At 51.1% G+C, this 21,444-nt stretch overlaps 1 protein-coding gene across 1 annotated transcript; it reads left to right on the top strand.

Annotated features, from left to right (window-relative positions):
- Window positions 1-648: 648 nt before the first annotated feature.
- Window positions 649-8,497, top strand: TMEM35B (transmembrane protein 35B). The gene is made up of 3 exons (XM_044425272.1): window positions 649-770; window positions 3,535-3,715; window positions 5,539-8,497. Exons 1-3 carry the CDS (start codon window positions 663-665, stop codon window positions 5,667-5,669), a joined length of 420 nt encoding a protein of 139 aa, XP_044281207.1. The 5' UTR covers window positions 649-662; the 3' UTR covers window positions 5,670-8,497.
- Window positions 8,498-21,444: the final 12,947 nt, after the last annotated feature.

The following is a 21,444-nucleotide window of genomic DNA, read 5'->3' as shown; positions in this document are numbered from 1 at the left end:
AAACAAAAGCATTTCCGAGCCTCTCACTATGGGTGCTCATTCTTGAAAAGTGACTGTCTCATTTTAAAGCTGGGAATTTTAAAATGGTGTAAACATCTTAGCATATGCATGGAAGCAGTTCTGTAAGAAACTACCTAAGGCCAAGGTTATCTTGTCTGCGCTGACCCAGCTGGGTCATTCTAGGAACAGAGAGGAGTCAGTCTGGATTCGCTGTTCCACGCGCACACACACAGTTACAGCTAGATGTCATTGCATCCCAATCCTACAGAACGTTGGTCAGTCGCATCAAAGAGAAAAGTTCTTGTGCCATGTTGTGTTATGGCTGCACCTTCATCATCCCTTCATTTGGAGTTAAATTGGGATGAGGGTTGTTTTGCAGATGCCACAGCTCACGCGTTTTTCAAATGTATATCCCGTCATTTTTCCTTTCAAGGACCCCCCGTTCACGCGTTGCAGCCCTTCGCTTTCTGCAGACGGCCGCCGGCTCCAGGAAGCGTGGCCCGTGGCGTTGTGCCTGCTCCGCAGCCGGTTCGCGGGCTCGGCCAGCGGAGAGCAACCGAGTCCATGTTTGGCGGCCGCGTCTCCTCCCCTTCCCGTTCTCCTCCTCCTCCGCCGGGCGGCCCGCAGGCAGCAAGCAGGCGGGGCGGGGCAAGTGGGCAGCCATGGCGCTGCTCTTCTCGGCCATCCGCGTGCTGCTGGGCCTCTTCTTCTCCGCCTGCGGGGCCGTCAAGCTGACCGAGCGCGTTTCGGGCGACCTCCACCTGCAGCTGGTGAGCCGCCTGGCGCGCGCGCGCGCGCGGATCGGCCCTTCCGGTGCCGCCGTTTGCAGCGGGGCGCGTGGGCGGCGGGCTGCCCGCTGGCTTGGGGATGCTCCCCCGTGGCCATCCCCGGCTTGGGCCGGTGCAGCCGATCCTTAGTGCAGGCTTACTTGGGAGGGGGCTTGCTTCTGCAGCCGATCCGTGGTGGGATCTCCAGCGGCCCAAGCCCCTGGGTGGGTGGGCGCGGTTGTTACCCGCGAGTAGGCGTGCACGGGGTGCCCTTTCACTCCCAGGTGCTGTCTCCCAGCGGAGGCTGCACCCGAGATGTGCAGAGGTTTCTCTAGTTTAGTGCAAAGCTCAGAAAGCGCCACAAAAGTAAATTTCGTACGATGCTCCACGGGACTTGCTCCCGTGTTAGGGCACCTCGGATCGGGGCCTTTCTTTTCCAGGAAAGCGCCTGGGGTCGCTCACGCAGCAGGCGCGCGCTGCATTGCATGAGTGGCCCTCGGGTACGCTCGAGCACAAAGGAGCTTGCGTCCGAGGACACATTCATGGGCTCGGGCTGTCCTCTCGGCCCTTGCTGTGCCTTTTGCCAGCCCAGGTCTAGGCTTCATTTGCCGTAGGGTCCTGGCCTCTGGCCTCGCCTATCTCTGTAGCCGCACGCGACTTCAGCGGGGCTTCGCTGGGGCTTCGACCGGCCCGTCCAGCGCAGCGCGCTCCCCTCCCAGTCGCGCGCCCCTTGCCCGGCCGTTTTCCGCGAGAGCGTTTTGGCGCGATCTGGGCGCGGATTTGAATCGTCGGGCCTGCGGCGAGCGCGCCCTGGAGAGCGGCCGCTGTCTCCTCCCGCCCCCGACGCGAAAACAGTTTCCCAGTCCCGGGAGGCCTTTCTTGAAATCCGAAATCGGATCCGTGCGATAAACACACGCAAGAGAGCTCTTTGTCTGTTTACCTGAGATAGCGGCCGTTCCTTATTGACAGCCACTGTGTCAGCAGCAGCGCAGCCAGGGCCGCCCTCTGTGCCGAAGTCCGGCCCGAGCGTTCCAGGCCGCCACCCGCGCCCCGGGCCCCAGGGGAGGGCGGGGGATGGGGCAGCAGCGAAGCAGCGTGGACATGCTGGGGCTGGTCACTGCAGCATCCCCTCCCCCCATATTTTTAGTGAGAAGGAGCTGGCTGGGCACAGACAGAGTTGCAGGGCCTTATGCTGTATTGCAATTTTAACTTTTAAGGGAGAGGTTCGTTTTCCAGAACAAAGCGGTGCCTATTCCCAAGTCAACACGTTCAGCACCAGGGCATTAGAAGCAACTCCCCCCCTCCCCCGCATGCAGAAAGGGGGCACTGTGCTGAAAAGGGCAACTAAAATGATCCGAAAGCTGGAGCAGCTTCTGGTGAGGATTGTTTAACTAGAAAATGTGAGTGAGAGGCGATCGCTTAGAAGTGTATGAAGTGGTGGGTGAGACATTTTTCTCCCACTCTTACAAAACTGGAATCCTGGGAGGTTATCCCAAGCAGTGGGTGGGAGGAGAATTCAGGGCGACCAGAGGAAGGGCTTCTTCAGACTTGGTAAGATCTTTGGTGACCACCAATTTGGGGGGTTCTGAAGGAAGGTTGGACACATTCCTGGGCAAGGCCACCAATGACTGCTGGTCCTGATGGCTCTGTGCCACGGAGAGCAGGGAGAGGAGAATGATGTAAGCTGCTTTGACTTTTCTGGAGGGGAGCACAGTTATACATTTATTTATAAATAAATGCATAAAACTGGATATGCTCAAAAATTTTAAATCACAGTTGGGAGACAGAGTTGCTTTGTTTTGTTTGGCTCACACATCAGGCATGTCAGAGTAATTGCAAAGCATGGATATGGTGTCAACCTGGGGAGCACACTGAAATGCTGATTGTGTGTTATACACACTTAATAGGGATTAAGGCCCATTAAATGAACATCAGCATTAATGCTAAAAACTGGAGAAGTGGCCTGAAACAACTGGACATTGGTGGGTAAATTAAATGAAACTTAGTGTGCAGTCCTAGGCATCAAAGGCACGCACTAGCCAGTGAGGGAGTTGCTCGCCTATGTTTGTCAAAACCATCCAGAAGGTAGTATGTCTGGGAGGGGATCTCAAAGGAAAAGGAAAGCACCTTAGAATTTAATATGTATTCACTATGCATTGAAAGGGAAGACTTAGAAAATGTTGTCAATTTCATTGCTAAATCAGGGTGGGTAATTTCCAGGGGTTGGGGTGGGGGGTCTGCATACTCCCCATTGTCATTTCACTCCGATGGGACGGTATGGTGGGAAGAAACTTGGGCGTTTTTCTTGGAAGTGAAGCATGTGGGAAGCATGTGCCTTGTTTTAAAAGCAAAATCCCATCCTGGTACATTTCTTTCCTACAAAAAGGATTACTCTTTTTTGCTGTCATGGCTAATGCAGCGGGGTGGTGGGGGCCACAGAAGAGTCTGAGAAAGTTTGGTGGATTACAGGGGTGTGCTGTGCTGCTTGCTGGTGGGACCTACTGGGACCAGAAGGAGAAAGGCCTTCCATGCAAATGGGGTTATCCAATTAAGATAAGGTCGGTTCTGCTTTGTTTGGCCCACGTTCACAGGGACCAGTTACCCCAGCAAGCCAACCGCCTTTTGTTTCTGCAGGAAACCATGCACCCTTCCTGTTTCTTCAGCTGCCTGGGTTCTGGGGTCCTTGACAAAGTGGGGTGACCCTTGAACTCCCCCTTGTTAGCCCCAGCCCCTGCCTTATTTAACACTTCTTCCCTTTCTGTTCCAGAAATCTCAGTTTGTGCAGTTTGCGGATGTCTTCCCCCTGAAGGAATTTGGCTACAAGCCGGAGCCGGCCCACTATATGGAAGTGGTGGGCTGGATAGAAGTGGTGGCAGGTTTACTGTTGGCCTTTGGGCCCCAGCTGCTGCAGGAACTCAGTAATTTTGTACTCACCATTGTCATGATAGGTACGGGCATCCCATCCATGGTTCATTCATTTCTAAAAGGAGGAGAGGGTTGGGCGCAGGTCTGGTGAAGGACTCTGTTCCTGTGTGTCGAGAGAGCCATTTTCAATCTAGGCTAGACCGGGGCTTTAGGCAGGGAAGCCAGGTCCCCTTTCAGTATGGCATGTGGGCCTCTGGATGACCATCATGTGAGCAGGCTGCTGGATTCAGTGGGCCTGTGGCCAGACTGTCATGGCTCCTCTAGTGTTCTTTCTTCATGCGATCTCTCCCTGCTGAAATGTCCCTTTTCTACAGCATTATTCAAGGTGCAGGATTCCTCTATCAATTCTTAACAGTTATAAATGATAACCTGGTCAAAAGTCACCCAACTTCCAGAGCTGGGGTGAGGGTGGCAGTGTGGCCCTCCAAATGTAGGACTCATCTCTTGGCAGGCCCAGTCAATGATCAAGGATGATGGGAATTGCAATCCAGCAACAACTGGAGGGCCTCTGGTTTGCCGGTCCCCGTTCTGAGCACTTGAGGAACTAGGCAGTGCCACTGTGTGTTTATTCCAGCAGGGGGCACCAGAGGCTCACTAGCCATCAGTTTCACCATCCAGTTGAGGGGCTCCGGGGCCAAGCTTGCAGGCAGTTGGAGATTTCGCGTGTGTCTTGTCATCTTTTAAAACTGAAACCGTGACCTTAATTAACGCTTATCTGCATGATCGCAATTGCTTGGGACTGTTTTGCAAACGTGCCATTTCTTGCTCTGGCCAATGTTATCAGCTCTGCTTCTTTTAAAACGGTTGTCAGATTTGTGTTATCCAGCTCCTGACTTGCTCTAGGTGAGCTTGTCCAGAGATATACGGGACCCAGCAGAGGGCATCTGGGGAGAAAGAAAGTGGGGCGCTGCCTGGCGAAAGGGCCACACAGGGCTGGGGTGGGGTGGTGGCAAGACTACGAATAGCATGCAACCCTGTGGTGTTTCCAGCACCCTTCCCTAGGCAGACGGGGTCTGCATGCATCGCACTGCTGGCCCCATCATTCCCATTGCCCTGCTGGCCAGGAGTGCCAAGTGCTGCTGTCAAACAGCTTTCTGTGCTGAGAAGGGCTGGACTGGGGCTTCAAAAAGCCAGGAATCTGCTTCAGGCAGCTTGGTGTCTAATATGGTTTATGGTGTTGCATAAGCAGGACGAGCTGGGCCTTGGCAGGGTCTCTGTTTCCATTCCCTTGAACCCAGTGTATTTCTGGTGTTGAGCCAAGACCTATTTATCTCTTATTTGCCATCATATTATCTAGCTTTCTTCAGTCTGACTGTTTTATTGATTTTCTACATTCCCGCCACAAATCATCTCTATTGCTGATTCCTTGATTTCTTTTATGTAGTCTGATTTGATTGCCAGTTACTTTATTTTACATCGCTTAGTGCCCCTGGGAATTTTTCAGCTGCAAGGGTGTCTCATGCATTTGTGTGTGTGTATATATTTGTTACGATACATGGTGAAAATAACATTAAAAGCATATCATACAATGAATGGAACCAGGCAGAACTAGGACCAGGACTAGAAATTGCTGGGGTTCAGGGTGGAAATCTCCCAGGGCAGTGTCTGGTGTGGCTACTGTGCACAGTGGAACATCGGCCGTTCTAAAAATAACTTTGAAAGTAGAAGATTGGGACAGCTCCGTTTCTGATAATTCCAGGCACAAGAAGAGGCCTTTGCACAAGCAGCTGGTCCTACAAGTGTGCAGACAGCAAAAGATACTCACTGGGGTTTTGTGCGTTGCTTTGCTTTGCTGGGATTTATTTGTGTAATTTTGAGCCTCTCTGCTCTCTCCCTCCTTCTGCAGGTGCCATCTACACGCTCTTGGTTTTGAAGGAACCCATTGCCATGTGTACTCCAGCCACCGTCTGCTTGGGTCTTCTGCTTCTCCTGAATATCCGGGGAAGAGGGAGATGTGCCAAGTCAAAATTTGAATGAGGGCAGGGGGCGGATGGGGCAGTAAATCTGGAGGGGAGGGAGGGATTGGAAATAATGTCCCGTCCCTTGAAAACTGCGAGCGCATTGTCCTGAAGGCCACTGTGGGCTCAAGGTCACCAAAACATCACCCACCAAATCAGGGCCTTCCTCGGTTGCCCCTTCGGTTAGTGTTACTTCCTCTCTTTGGCCTGGAGGTGCCGTCTTCTTTGCTAAACCAGCCTGAGATTTCCCTGATCTGTGGGTTTTATAGCTGGGATTGAGGGAGCAGTGCGTTTCTGATTAATAGCGGAAATTCATTATTAATATTACTGTCATAATCATGATGATTCGGGCTCTTTGCTCAAGATGTACCCCTGCGGAGCCTGGAGTGAGCCACCTCGATGGAGGCTTCTGGCTGGCATGGAAGAGCTCTGTGCCCAGAGTGCAGGAATGTCCACACGTTTTTCTACCAACTAAGAGTGCGTGTACAGGAGTCATGTTTATGATGGAGACTTGAAGCTACAGGCAACGTTTTAAGACAAAAGTTTTACCAAGGAATCCTGGAAACTGTAGTGTGAGGTCTTGGGTTTTAAATACATGGTTTTCCCAAGATGAATAATCTGGGACATGCACTCCAGGGCCTGATTTTGTGTGGCAGCTCAAGGATGGAAGGAACTTGGCAACATCTCTAGATTTTGTGGGTCAAGACCTGCTCTTACATCAGGGGTGCTCAACCTGCAGTTTTAAGTCTTTGTGCTGTCCTCCGCCTGATTTCGAGAATCCTGAGTAGAGGCTTCTGGCCAGAAGCGGGAGTAGGTTGGCAGCAAAAAAAGAGAAAAGGTGATGGGAAGAGAAGAGAAGTGGTGAGCCACTCACCCTGGGCTTCAGCAACAGCTCCCGCCAAAATGCAGCAATTTGCAAACTGCCCTCAAGGAAGTGTCGCCCTCAGGAAGCAAACTTGGGTTGGAGGGGCTCTTTGCAAGGCGTTCCTCTCGGAAGCAGCCTCTTCGCTCGTGCCAGTGCAGGTGCAGCTCGTGAATGCATGTGCTTGCCAATGTTTACCACGCAGTTGTAGGGAGGTGAAGCCTGCGACTATCCTGGTGTAGCCAGGCTGGCTGGGGCTGATGGGACCTGGTGTTCCATAATACCAGGGGGAGGGTCCCCCTGCAATTTCTGCCCCCTTGTCTAGTAGCCAGCTGCGAGGGCAAATGGCAGCAGAATTTCCAAGGCCTCATGTCCAAGCACAAATGCTTGGGGGTATCTCGTAAGTGCATTTTAACATTTAAGTAAATATTGTTCTGAAAAACTGAAGGTCTTCTGGGGCCTCTGGAAAAGATTTGAGGGGCTGTGGAGCATTTTGGGGTCCCCCTCTAAGTCCATAGGGACTGGTATGACCTCGGAGGACGAAATCCAAGTGGGGAGGGCCATGCAAAGCACAGCAGCGGCTGCCAGCAAGGATGCCACTGAAGGGACGGGGATCCATAGCGCCCCCTCCTGGCACCGTCTTCCCAGTGCACACGCTCAAAAGCACTTCTGCGAAAAAGGGACAGAAAGCAAGGCCTAGGGGAGGAGATGGCCCCTGCCATTCCTCCCGTTCTGGCAGCCACCTGCTGGCTGAGCCTCGGACTTGTGGAGAGCAGAATTCCTCCGCACCGGTGCAGTCCCAGGCAGATGTACTCGGGAGTAGGTCCTGCTTTTAGACTCTGAAGCAGGCCTTCGAACACTGCAGCCGAACCGTTAGTCATCCCTTCCCGCCTTCTCCAAATTTTTGCCCTCTGCAACTTTTAAAGGAAGATGTTTTATTTGACCTGGTCTGCTCACTGTCAGGTTTGCGTCCACCTTGCTCTTCCTTTGTGCTCATCTTGAAGGGCGTGGGCAGGGAGCATCCGGCGAGTCAGATCTGTAGGTGATGGCAGTAGATGGGCAATGCTTTTTGACTCCCAGTGATTTAGGGAACAAGCACACACACGCGCGCACACACACACGCACACACACGCACACACACGTCCACTACTGAAGGAGGCCTGTAGTAACTGATGGAATTTTTCTGGCAGGACTGAACTCAGATTCCTGGGCTCAGGATTCTGTGTGCATCTTGCACAAGGTGGATTTTGGGGTTCTAGTTGGAAACGAAAGTGCCGCTTGCACCCTGAGAGCTGCTTGTCCCTGGCCTGCTGGACGCTCCCGAGGAGGTGCACCTCTTGAAGCAAGATAGACGACATTCTGGCCTTCCATTTCAGAAAAAATGTGATGGTCTCGGTAGGGGTGGGGAGAAAGTATACGAATATAAGAAGAGTCAATCCGGGCCAGCTCAAAGGCCAACGGGTGGCTGGTGGAGTGTACGCCAATAGGGCACAGATGCCAAAGTTACTGTACTCCGCAGAGCGGGCAGAGTCTGACATGGTGTCTATGAAGGGAAACGGGCAAGGCTGTCAGTTTTGTAAGCTAAGTTGGGTGGGGTTTGTCCGATAGCAGCTCCTACCCATCAACTGAGGGGTTGAATACAGAGCTTCTTGCTTAAGAATCTTCCTGGCACTCTGTGCAATCTTTACGTGCTGCCCAAAGTCTGTCCTGTTTGGCCAAAGTCTGTTGAAACAGATTTCACTGCCTGTTCAATATATTATCTCTGCTTTTGTATCTCACTTGATTGTTCTTTGATTAGCTTGTACATTTCTTAGGATCTAACATGCTGGTCCTTTTGATTCCTCATGGTGACAACTATTGATTGTTTGAACAGCTGTTTAATTTGAATGATGTTGACACTCATTGCCTTTGTTTTAATGTACCTTGTGATCGATGCTTTTGTTGGCAGGGCTGGGGGTAAATAAAGTAGCTGGTTGCCAGTAGGATCAGTCTTGTGCTGTGCTTTCACCTCGTCCCTTTACCCAAGGGAAGGAGAAGCTGCTTTTTTCCTTTGCTCCAGGACCTCAAGAGAGCAGGGCTTGGGCTGCGGGGAAGGCTGGGGAGGAGGTGCTTCTGCTCATGTTGCCTCTGCCCAGTGGAACCACAGGGGCGCCCTTGCGTCGCCCAGTGCCTTCCCTGGCATTCCACGGAGGGCAATACCCACATGAACAGGGATTGTGTGTCTTGCAAGAGGCTTGCTTGGGAAATAGGTGCCTGTTCTCCAGAGAATGCACCGCTGTTTGCTTCTGATCTTGCAATTCAATTCAACAGGTGTAAAACTAGTTCAGGTTTGTAAAGCAGATACACAGATGTGGATGCGGATGCATATTGTTGTCATCAAAGATCTTACCTCTAACATTTTGGAGATTATATTGACCAATAACACCTGGTAGGAAATTGATACCATATATACTGGCATATAAGACGACCCTTAAAACTGAAAATAGCAAAGCAAATATTGGGTTGTCTTACACACCAGGTAAAATTATTTTCATCATATTATATTCATTTTAAAAGATCAGGATAGATAATAAAGACAATTGTATTTACAAGCTCAGTTCTACTAATCATTAAAAAATTAGTACTGGTATATACCAGTGCCAGAGTGCCCAACTGTACTGGATAATTCACTTACCATATTTTTCCATCTATAAGACGCCCCCATGTATAGGACGCCCCCCACTTTTCCTACTGATCTCCAGTGAACAAGCCGCCACTGCCTGTGTGCCCCACCTCACCCCCCCCGCGCACGCGTGCGATCGTGCCAATCGTCCCCCCGCCCCCGCAGCACACCCATGGTTCTCTTGGTCCCCCATGTATAAGACGCACCTCCATTTTAGGTAAATGTTTTTAAGAAAAAGTGTCTTATACATGAAAAAATACGATAGTTTTCTGACTTGATGAGGTCTTCAATTATGTTATGAGGGTCTAGAAGCTTCCGGCTGACAAATACGCACCTATACTGGTGTATAAGGTGACCCTTGAAAGCGAAAATAGTGAAGCAAAAACTGGGCATCCTCTAATGTGCCTGACAGGGCAAATGCCAGAAAAACAGCCCAAAATGTTGACCTCGTCTTTTATGCGAGTTGTCCTACACAGTGGTGAATGCAGTACCTAACAGGACTGCATTGTCCATCAGACAAACCAAAGTTAGGCCAAATTGGACACAGCTTTGCATTCTGAAGTCCCCTTCTAATTTGGGGCCCCTTGGCTTTTCCTTCTTGCACCAGCGCTGCATGCCCATTGCTGAGGTTAAAGGAAGGTGAAATGGCAGAACACGCAACAGCCCTCGGATACTGAGGGCCTCTTTGCACACCCTTGTTCAGTTTCATCTTGGGGCAAGTGCTCCTCTGGTGTGCAAATGGAAATGGAGCACAAGCTGGCCTGACGGGGTGATTGAGGCCTGCTTTTGCAAACAATCCGTCTGTTCTCACAATCACCTCACAATGTGCTATTTAGCTCTTTCTGTGAGGACTGAGCTGCGGATTGCGTGTTCTCCACTTAAAATCCTAAAAATGGTGCCCAGCAGTCCTGCGACCTGTAAATGCACCATTGACATTGTTAATGCGCTCTGTCCAAATGATGATCATAGCAACCCTGCCCAGATGGCCAGCGAGCGGGATTCTCCCCCCAACACTACATTGCGCAGTCCCGTACATACGTACGCATCACTCTGCTTGAGCTGCTGATGTTCCTAATTTGGATGAGGAGGAAGAAAAGGGGGCCCGTCGCACTGGCGTCGGTGAGTGCCGGAGACACTTGCTGGTTTATCCAGGTCCTGCGGAGTCATTTCCAGAGCAGCAGCCGCTGGATCACTGCAGGACTTCCTGCAGGCGACCTCTGTCCAGAGCAGGGTGTGGCTGGTAGCGGTCAAGCACTGAACTTTCCCCGAGGAACGGCCTGCATGGGTTTTGAATCTGCAGCGAGCCATGAAACTCGCATGGGTGTCTGGGCCAGTCACTATCCCTTGGCCTAAGTTCCTTCAGAGGGCTGCTGTGAGGATTAAAAATGTGGGGAGAAGTGTTTGCACTACCCCAGTGTCTTGGCAGGAGGGTGAAAGGATAATAAATGCAGAACCTCGGGTCAGCAGATTTGGCAGTAGCTGCAAAAGCAGGTTGGGGCCCCCACCCCTGCCTGATTTCCAGGAATCACACGAAAGCATCAGCACAATCGCATTCACTGCCTTCACTTCTCTGAAGGGCTGCCTCTTGAGATGGAGAAGATGCACCCTCTTCTGCTCTGGAGGGGAGGATGTGAGCAAACAGGTGGAAATTGCAGGGGTGCAGTTTTCAGGTCCATTAGCTACTTTCTGATGTGAAGAGCTGTTGCAAAGTGAAACAGGCAGCCTTGGAGCTCGATTGGGCACTCCTTCACCCAACTAACAGGCCGGACCACCATCTGCAGTCACATCCTGTATGGAGCAAGGACTGGACTAGATATCTGCTGAGGTCCCTTCCAACCCAGATGCCTTGATTCTCCCGTTATATCTGGAGATGCTGCCGCTGCCGCCAGTGCCAGCTGCTTGTCAGGAAAGGGGAAGAGAAGTGAAGAGCTTGGCTGGAGGTTAGATAAGCAGAGCAATTCTCTGGACAGTGGGGGGTATCCCTTTCATAGTGAGCAGGGCTATTCTCAGCTTCCGAAGGCCTTTGGGCAAGGCAACCTGAGTGGGCTTCTACCTTCTCCTCACCATGGGCACCAGCTGCTCTTGGCCCGCTGGCTAGGTAGGTGAGCAAGCAGCCTGGATCATCCACAGCTTTCCACCACCACCACCACCACCACCATCTGGGTCGGGGGAGACAGGCAGGCCCGCAGGCTGCAATGGTGAAGCCATGGACTACCCCTTGGGCTCCGGCTGTGGGTCTTGGCCATGCTGCCCTTGACGGCGGTCTCGGTATTGCAGATGAGACAAGCATGTGAGGAGTGTGATGCGGCTGAGGGCAGAGGAACAAGCTGTACGTTGTTTGCAGCATTTGGTTTTAACTGGTGAGTGTTGTTTATTTCTTTTTAAATGTTCTGTTTCTAATGATTCGTTTGTATTTGAATTATAATTTTGTATGCCATTGTTAGATATTTATCTATGCATTATTAGATTTAAATCCTGCCTTTTTCTTTTAAAGAACTCAGAGCAGCTTCCTTCATTCTTCCCCTGCTCTCCATCTTATCTCCACCACAAGAACCCTGTGAGGTAGGCTCGGCTGACAGTCTGTGGCTGACCCAAAGTCACCCAGCAGGCTCCATAGCTGAGTGGGGACTAGATCCCAGGTTGCCTGTGCCCCAGTCCCACCCTCTTAACCACCACCCCACACTGGCTCTTGAACACCGTCTGTAGTGGAAAGGTGGGACATACAAACTAAGCAATAAATCCAGAGGTGGGGGCCTGCTGCGAATTCCTGCAGTCTAGGATCTATCTCCCACTTGGAAGCCAAAGCCCGCAACCATCCGCGCTTGCTGTGAAGGGTTGGCACAGAAGGAATGATCCGTTCTGACAAAATGCATCTGGGCAGGCCCCGTAGGTCATAACAAAAGCCAGAAGAAGTTGATATACGTACGGCACACAATATGTCAAGAGCAACGCAGGCATTAATCACCGAGGCAACCCACTTACACTCCACGTGGCACATGAAGCCCTGCTGCACAGGCTCATAAAGCAGCCATCACTGCTATCGCACGGATTGCTCTTGGCCCGTAGAAATATCAGGGCTGCAGTGCTTGCGTGACTGGAGCGCTGTGGGAAGAGCTCTCCGCCCACTGCCCCGGAGTCGCTGCAGTAGACCTGAGGCCAGGGGTCCCGGGCCTGCCGGGGTTGGCGGGCACGTGTGGAGAGCGTGCCGTGGGTGTTCACGCAAAATGGCTGCCGCGGGGACACGGGCAGGCACAAAGCATCCATTTCCTAGAAGCCAGACTGGTGAGACGAGACGCAAAGCAACCTGCCCTCGGCCTAGAATCTCAGGTCAAGGCAGAGATGGTGGGGGAGAAATCCCTCTTTTGAACCTACATAAAGAAGCGATTGGAGGGCAGCACACCCCAGTTTTAGGTGGTGGTGGTGGTGATACAGTTCAAGGAGGAAAACAGAAAAATCAGCAGGAAGGGGCAGAGACCCTGGTGGACACGGAGAGAATTGTCAACACGCCTCGGCTGGGGACAGCAGCCCTCGCATGCGTGGTTTCCAGGGCCAGCCCTCCCACTGGGCAATGGTGGAGGTGTGTCCACAGAGTTTCCTCCTGCTTGCTGAATGGACCCCATTTAGGTTCGGGAGTCCGATGTCTCCAGGTGCTCAGCCTCCATCCCACCTGGACTGGCGCAGGACTAGCTCATTTGCACAGAACACGACAGGGCTGGCTCACTTGAACTACACATGCAGGAGCTGTGAGAGTTGGCAGGTGGGTGCAAGCAGCTGCGCCTCTCAAGCTGGATCTCACAGGGGACTAGCAGCAAATGGTAGGGACCCCTGGGGACTTCCTCCCTCTCCCCTCATCTAAGGCTATTCCTCCAGCTTGGGATCCTGATCCAGGTTTTTAAAATGGTGTATCTCAATGTTGTCACCTTAACTGGAGATGGGAGAGAAGGGAAGATGTGCTTTTGCCCCATTCAGGTGACTTCGGGAAGCTCGTAAGAGGACCCGGCAAAATCTTTTCCATAAGCAAGACACCATATTCCCAATCACTCATCACAGGCTGGTTGAGCTGAGGGATGCAGCCAGATTTCGTAATTGGTGGGTGTTTTTGTAATCCTCAGCTTTGCTATGGGCTTAGATGGATGCATTGTGAAGTTGCTATGAAGTCTGGAATGGATGGAAGACTTTGCAGCACAGCAATGCGCAGGACCCTTCCCACAATTTGCAGCTGCCCTACTGCCTGGACCCCTCCTCGAACAAGACCTCGCTGTCACCGCTGGCTGCTGTCCTTTCGTTCCTCTGCCTTGGCCACCACAGCCCCGCGGGCTCCATCGGCAGGAGGAGGGGGGCCACGGAGCTCCATCTGCAGAGCCCCGATCAGCAACGGCAGGCAAAGACCGCATGTCAGCACCGCTCAGGCAGGCCACGTGGTAACTGCCAGCCCGGAAGGGGTGGCATGACGTGGTCATGCCACGGAACCCAACTCCAAGCTCTTACACATGTAAAGGGCTTTTGTAATAGCGGATAACTCTGGCCAAGTGTTCATGGGCAAAATCATTACTTTCCAAGTTAATATGACTTCACATGGCATAAATTGGCCCATCGCTCAGGCTATGTACTTACAAATGCAAAAAACATGGAGCTATAAGTTTAAGTTATGCATGTATGTGTGGATGTATGTATTTACCTATATCTGTATTGTCCAACAGTCAAGGCTCTCTGGTGTTTCACAGAAATCAAAGCTGTGCAGTGAATTGCAATAGGAGAAAAGCATAATAGAAAACATTCACTGTACAAAAATGCATAACAGTTTTGAAACAGCTGCATTTGTAGATGCCCTTGGAGGATGTTTTGTGGTGAGGGAAGATGCAGGCAGGCGGTAGCCATGACGCTGCCGAAGTGAGTTCTGAACGTTCGGGGTGCCACTCTGAGCGAGACTGCTCGGGTACCAGCTGGCCTGCTCCTCCCGCAACATACCAGAAGCAGAGCAGTTTTAAAGTGTGGAATTTCAGCACGGAGGTGGGGGAAATGAGAGACTCGGTTGTTCAACGTCGGCTGTGTGCTCCACATTTAATTAAGCCAGTATTGTGTCTTCAAGTGCTCCCGGCGCCCGCACCGCCTCCGCCATGTGAAATCATGTACGCCAGGGTCCGGCCCTGCATTTCTGCTCGCTGCAGTTGAACAGGCTGCATTGCATGACACGGCATCAGTCCTGCAGCTAGCACAGAACGTCTGCTGCTTGTGGAAACGCCGCTTTCGTCCTCACAGGAGTGTCAGTCTAGTACTTGGACACTGCTTCCACCAGCTGGGGGTTGGACCCGATGGCCTTCATGGCCCCTTCCAACTCTGCTGTTCTATGATTCTATGATTCAATGACTCATGGCAGCTTCAAAGGCGATGGTGCCAGTTGTTCCATGAATGCAGGACTGGGGAAACTCAGGCCTGGGCCCCCAAAATGGGTGTTTAGGAGTTGCCTAGATAGCCACATACTTTCCACGCAACCACCAATCACTTCTCGCCTTCCTGGCAACCATGCAGGTTTGCCCCGGTTCTCAAAGTCTGAAACGCCTCGCCAAAAGGTTAGTAAGAACTTTAAGTAAAACAATGTGTGTGGGTATTTTGGCACTATCCCGTTTTCCTTGGGCTCCACTCATGTCTGGAATGTAGACCTCCCGGACTTGTGTGCAATGGGCCTGCGGTTCTGATGGTAATCCACGCGCAAGTGGGAATAGAAAGCTACTGCCCCTTGGACTTCCAACTGCCCCCGTCTGCCATCCAGACACAAGGACGCCCGAAACAGCCTCGGGAGGAGTGCGCTGCAGCTGCTGCTTGGATCTATCACATCTAGGCATCCATCTGTCTTCTGTTTTCCCAGGAACTGGCAAAGGAATTGTCTCTGAAATCTTATTCTATCTGTAACCGAGAGACTGGCTGGGTTCAGGCAATCCTGTTTTTTTGCCATTGATGGTCTGCCATGTTTGAACTCAGTCATAGTATTTTGCCATAGTCAGTTTGGGCTGCAGAAACTGTGATAAGAAACAATGGATTCATCTATGGTTTTTGCCACATTGTCTGAACCAAGGATCGTGGTTTCCCTGGTTCTGCTATGCAACTTCCATGGAGTCCCCTGGGAACGGCAGCAACTGCAGGAGCTGCTCCAGCCATCCTGCCTCTGTGTGTGGATCAATGAGGAAGAACCGTGTGACATCGGCAGGGAGCAACAGACCCTGGAAATTGAATTTCAGGCACAGCTGCTAATGTGGATACCTGGCAACAGTGGGAGAACTGAGTGGGGAGGATGAAAACCATGATAAAGTAGAAACCACTTGATCATCTGCAGGTAGTTCGTGATAAAGAATTGTGAACCATGGTGACCATGCAGGGTTGCATGTCATGCTGAGAGCCAGTGTGGCGCAGTGGTTAAGAGCACGGGACTGGGACTCAGGCAATCCTGGTTCTGGTCCCTGCTCAGCCATGGAGCCAACTGGGTGACTTTGGGCCAGGCACAGACTCTCAGCCCGGCCTACCTAATAGGGTTGTTTTTAGGGGATAAGATGGAGAGCAGGAGGAGCAGAATGATGTAAGCTGCTTTGAGTTCAATCTAAGAAAAAAGTGGGATATAAATCTAATCAATCGAATGAATGAATGCATGTGGAGTGAATGCAGTAACTGTGCTCTTCCTTTTGCGGAAGGGAAAGGGAAGGAAGGCCAGAAAAGTGCCAACATGCACAGTTTCATCTGGGAGGCCGCTGACTCCTATTTATTTATCTGTTTATTTATTTGGGACATTTCTAACCTGTCCAATCACTACGCGTCTCTGGGGGACATACAACAATGACTCCTAGGATGGTGGGACTCTTTATCAGTGGCAGAGCTCATCCAGAGTTTCTGAGGAGCTATCCATAGACCTGAACTCTGTGTCCAGCGTAGGCATGGAGCACTAGCTCAGGCTAAAGACTGCAATGGATAAGGAGCCCCACTCATACAGGAGTCACCAACATCCCTTGATCCTTTCTTAGTTTCACTTACCGGGAGACCAGCTCCTTTTTAAAGGCAGACGATTTTAGGAACATTGGACATGAATACTGTTTAAAATGTCTTCTCATAATGAGGAGGGCACAAACCTATGCATGTTCTGACAGGAAAAATTCCATAATAGTTACACACCTCTGGCTGGGGCATGCCAGAAATTGTAGGATTTCTCTTCTGTTGAAACATGTATAGGATCGCATCCTTACAGTATATTAGCAAAGAGTCTCTCCCACTGTTCTGTTTTTTGGAGGCAGAGAGTGTTGTGATTAAGCTGTTTATGTTAAAAGCATGGGCAGGTGGTGGGGTGTATCTTCTGTTGGAGCAAAGGCAACGAGCAAGGGCTCGGGGGCAGTTTCCTCCCTCTCTTTCCCTACTGGGATGGGGTTATCCCATGAAGCAAATTGGGGATTGATTCAGGACAGACAAAGTGACCAGACATTTTTTCTTGCCTATCCCTGTTTTTTGCTACTTCAGTATGCTTGTGCATGCATGCGTGTGAGATGGTTTACAGAGTGGGGAAAACCTTGTCCATGCCCTGATGAGCTCACAATATACATTTCTCTCTTCTGAAGGAGCACGTGGCTTGGCTTGCTTCCTCGAGCACCCGGACCTCCCACCAGGCAGCGGAGCTCTCCTTTTGGTCCCTTTGATCTGTGGAGCGATTTGTGGGAGGCAGACGGAATGTGGGGTGGGCCTTGATGGCCTCCTGGTTCTCCCCCTCCCTGCTTAGCTCCTTCTGATCCTGTCTCCTTGGGGGAAAGCAGCGTTACATACACGCACAGGTGCATGGCCCTACAGCCCAACTGCTTGCTTTGCCAGGCTTAACCTCTGACATGTGGGGTGGGGTCTGGGGGGAGGCACAGAGAGAGGAGGAGGGAATGCAGACATGCAGATCAAGGGGAAGTGAGCAGACGCTTTGGCACTCTCTAAGAGAAACGCCTCAGGAGAGCCGGGGATCCAGGCCATGTTGGAAGAAGGGTAAGAGCACTGGCTGGAAATGCCTCTTGGGCCGGCAAACAGCAGGCACATGGGTCGGGTGAGGCTTGTGCGGGGGTCGGGTGAGGTGAAAAGGGGTCTGTGACTAGGATGGGCTGGGGGGGGGGGTGTAGGGCGGGAGCAGGAGGTGCTAGTCTCCAGCTGCAATCCTGTACTCAGCTACCTGGGAATACACCTCTCTGAAACAAATGGGATGACAGACAACTATGCACAGCAGACGAAGGTTGCTTTGTGAACTAAGGTACAGATGCTGGCCTGGTGGCATCAGAAGGTCCAGAATGACCTGGGGTGGGGGCATCCTTGTTTAACGAAGCCCATATCGTCGTCCACCCGTCACGAAGACGGCCAGTCCGCAAGGTCGGGGGAAGCACCCCCAGTGTGATGGGAGGTGGTTCATCCAGTTGGTAGCCTTTTCAAAGGCAACATTGTAAGCTGCTTTTTAAATATTTATTTGAAAAACCAATTGGGTGGGCAGGGAGTTTTTTTGGGGGGGCAGCCCCCTCCTTGTCAGCAGCCTGCACCCTGTTGCCGGAGGTGTATCTTCATGATGCATTTAAACTGGTTTGAAGTGGGACAAAAGCCTGTTTAAGGCAAATTCGAAAAGGCTTTGCAGCCTGCCATGGTTTCCTCTGCAGTTTTGTCGTGGAGGATGACAATGCCTTGTTGGAGGTCCTTCCCTCTTCTCTACTTGCCTGCCTTACTCTTCATACACCTCTCTAGCAACCCCATCTTTTTCCTCTTTACACCATTCACACATTCTAAAACCCTATAAAGACGCTCTGCAGTTGCCTTCCCCCGACTCAAAAGCTCTGAAGTCCTTTCATTTTGGCTCAGGCACCCTGTTAAAGGCATTTTACATGTGTGCCTGTCACGTGTGTGCCTACTCAGACACAAGCCTTCCTAAGTTCAGAGGAGTTTTGGGCTACGGAAATCAAGGCTAGAATTCCAACCATGTGAGAAGTTTAGAAGCTGACTCACTAATAGCTTAAGCATGCATCTATCTGCATATGGGTGGAAAGATAGTTGTGAATCGAGAAGGATGGGTCAGTTTTAGATGTCCCCATGCTTTCTAGCAGCCATAATTTTAGAGCAGCTGGAGAACTGTCATTTAGCTGCAATCCTATGCATGGTTAGGCAGAAAAATGGCCTAGAAAGGCCCGGCCAGCTACATCGATGGGGCATGCTGGGAGTTGTAGGCCTTTTTCTGTCTAAACATGCTTAGGATTCCACTGTGAAAGGCAGCACATGGATTGCTCCTAGAAGGTCCCGAACAAAATCCCATGCATCACTCCCCCCACTGGCTAATTAGCAGGTAGCAGGTGATGGTAAAGGCTGCATCTTCCTGCTGCCAGTTGATGTGGAACATGGGGGCTGAATCGGGGCTGGGCTACCTGAAGATTTGGGTTTAATGTGTGCAAGTGATCAGCCTCAACCACTGGCAGAGTCAACCTGTCCTGTCCTCAGCAGTTTGCTGGGTGGGAAGAGGAAAGAGAGAGTGGGGAGGACAGCGGGAGAGAAAGAGAGAGAAGGGTGCTCCTGACATTTGAATTCTTGCCTCCTCCCACTTCTGGCGATGCAGCGGGCTGCTTCGAAGTTGATTCTGCCAAGAAACACGTTCATGTTCTTGTGTCTCGATAGGTTTGCTGTCATTTTTTGGCAGCTGCCCTGGGGAGAAGTTGTGCATCTGTACAAGCTTCCGACGTGGTCAGTGTGGCCCCCAGCCCACGAAAGTTGCCCACTCCTGCTTTAATGACAGCTGCCTGAGCCTGCCTCCCTTTCCGCTCCCCATCCCTCGATCCTTTTGTGCCCTGGCATTTTGAGATGGGGCGCCTGAGGGCAGGAACCGCTTTGCTGGTGACCTGCTCTTATGCAAACTTGTGGTCAGAATTTACTGTTATATTTACACTCAAGCGTACGATTCAGGACACACACAAGCACCTCCTCCACTGAATAAAACCCTGGGGGGGAGGGTGTCCATTCCCATTTTAAAGACTTTGATCTCATCAATTAAGCTTTTGTAATAGGAATCCCCCCTTCCCCTGCAGTGACCCACAAGCTTTGCTTTGAAAGAGGCACTTCCATGACCCTGGGTTTTCACATGTGGAGCCAGAAACCCAGCCCCTCTCCTTCCTAGCTACTCCTTTGCAACCAAAGCCGGGTCTTACTTCTTTTATGATTATAATGACAACTGTTTCCCACCTGCCTGCTTTATCCCTGGAGCATATCCTCCAGCTGGCGCAAAATGACTCAGTTGTGACCACAGAAAATGACAGTCGTTTTGTAGCTGCCTTTTCTGACATTTGAGTGGGTTGCCAGTCGACGTCGTGAGGCTGAGCTGGCCAACGGCAGGCTCTTGCTGGAAACAGGTGGCCTTGCTTCAAGGCACATGGCTGCTCTCCAGGGGATTCTGGCTGCACTGGCTAGGAAAGAGTGAGACTGAATGGATTTAGGACCCATTTCTATCGAAGAAGTATTTCAGACCTTTCCTCCAAATTGTTTTGTGCCGGACGTCTGCTCAAGTTGCCAGCATTTAAAAAAAAATAAAATAAAATCTTTGACTGACCCAAAGTCGTCCCATCAACTCCATGGATGAGTTGACCTGAACCCGAATCTCCTGAGTCCCAGTCAATCGCTCTTAACCAGGACACCATACTGGCTCTTCGTGCATGCTCAGCCTTCCTCTTATCCTGAACAGTAAGAGTTTTTGTGTTGCAGGTTGCTGTTTATGAACAAGTGAGTTATTATCCGAGGGGCTGCTACACCAGGCTTCCCTGTCCCTTCTACTACAACTCCCAGCATCTGTCACCATTGGTCATGATGGCTGTGCAATCCAAACATGTGGGGATCACCATCTTAGTGAAGGTTACTCTGAACAACTGGAGGTACTGAGTAACTGATGAAAGCACTCGGGCCTTGGTCCACCGCAGAAAGAAAGAATCTGCATCATATGGAAATTGGGCCTAACTTTGGATGATGGTCTGTGCAAAAAAGGGGTACTTGGAGGCTGTTTCCACTATTTTATGTATTTATTCTACTTTTTTTTTTTTTGGTATTTATACGCAGGATTTTAATGATTGTAGGCTGCCCCGAGGCTTATGCAAAGGGGGCGGCATATAAGCTGTCTAAATAATAAATAAATAAATAAATAAATAAATAAATAAATAAATAAATAAATAAATAAGGCCCACCCCCCAGTGCTGCCATGAGCAGCGGCTCCCAGCAAGTGGGGAAATGTGGGCCTCCCGCTTCACGTAGCAAAGACCAATGCAGCTGCCAGTGGGGGCTCCAGGTGTTGGAGGGCCCCTTGAATGATGCTCACAGGGACCCCCTCCCTCCACAAGTCTGCCTTCTCACTGCCGTTGTTTCCAGCTGCTACGCCCTCTGGAGAGGAGCAAAAGGTGGGTGAAGAAGTGGGCTGCAGCAGTGCTGAGGAAGAACCGCTCCGGGGACCCACTCTCAGCCGCCCTTGGTGGGTGCCCCCGACTGTCCCCCTGCTGGACGTAGGCCCTGGCAGTCTGGGTGCTGCAGAGGCAACGTGCCTCTCAGGGTGCTTCCAGGTGGACCGCTCCCAGCAGCGGCCATTCAAAAGACACTGTGGAGTCTTCCGTCTTTTCCTACCGAATGAGATGTTTTTGCGGAAGGAAAAAGGACAAAAGTTATAGGAAAGGGGTACAAGATGATGCTTAGAAGCTCTGTGGAACCCTGTGACCAAGGCGAGAAGGTTGCATGGTGGAACACCCTTGGTGGGCTTCTGGTAGGAGACAAAGTGGGCTGGGAACTGGGAAAATTATGTATGCATGGGAGAGACCATCACAGAAGCTGGAAGTGACTTTGAAGGACGTCTTCTCCAAACCCTTCCCGGTGCAGGAAGGCCACTGCCACAGCAGCTGTGCTGGGTGGCTTTGAAACTTCTGCTTTAAAATTTCTGGAATGGGAATTCCACCTCTTTCCAAGGCCGTCTGCTAAACAGCACCCCTCATGTCATCAAGAAATGCATTTTAACATTTAATCAAAATCCTCTTTCTCGTAAATTGTATTTCTTGGAATTTCATGATGCACCCTCTTGAGCAATAGAAAATTGTGACAGTTTCTATCTGTGACATAAATGAGATATTTGAAGCAATTTCATAAAATTATCATCGTATTTTGTCCAGGATAAATGTACCCAACTCCCTTGGCCTTTTCTTATAGCAAGTGAGGGCTTCAAACCAAATGGGAAAGCAAAGAACTCGCAAAGGAGCCTCCAAACTT

This window comes from Varanus komodoensis, unplaced genomic scaffold, assembly GCF_004798865.1.
Source record: "Varanus komodoensis strain SLA01 unplaced genomic scaffold, ASM479886v1 scaffold15, whole genome shotgun sequence".
NCBI lineage: Eukaryota > Metazoa > Chordata > Lepidosauria > Squamata > Varanidae > Varanus > Varanus komodoensis.
Note: the sequence above shows the minus strand (reverse complement) of the source record. Positions and strands in the feature narration are given on the sequence as shown.

Coding starts and splice junctions, on each gene's coding strand:
- TMEM35B (XM_044425272.1), top strand. CDS start 663: ATGGCGCTGCTCTTCTCGGCCATCCGCGTGCTGCTGGGCCTCTTCTTC. Junction 771..3,534: donor GCGACCTCCACCTGCAGCTG/GTGAGCCGCCTG, acceptor TTTCTGTTCCAG/AAATCTCAGTTTGTGCAGTT. Junction 3,716..5,538: donor ACTCACCATTGTCATGATAG/GTACGGGCATCC, acceptor CTCCTTCTGCAG/GTGCCATCTACACGCTCTTG.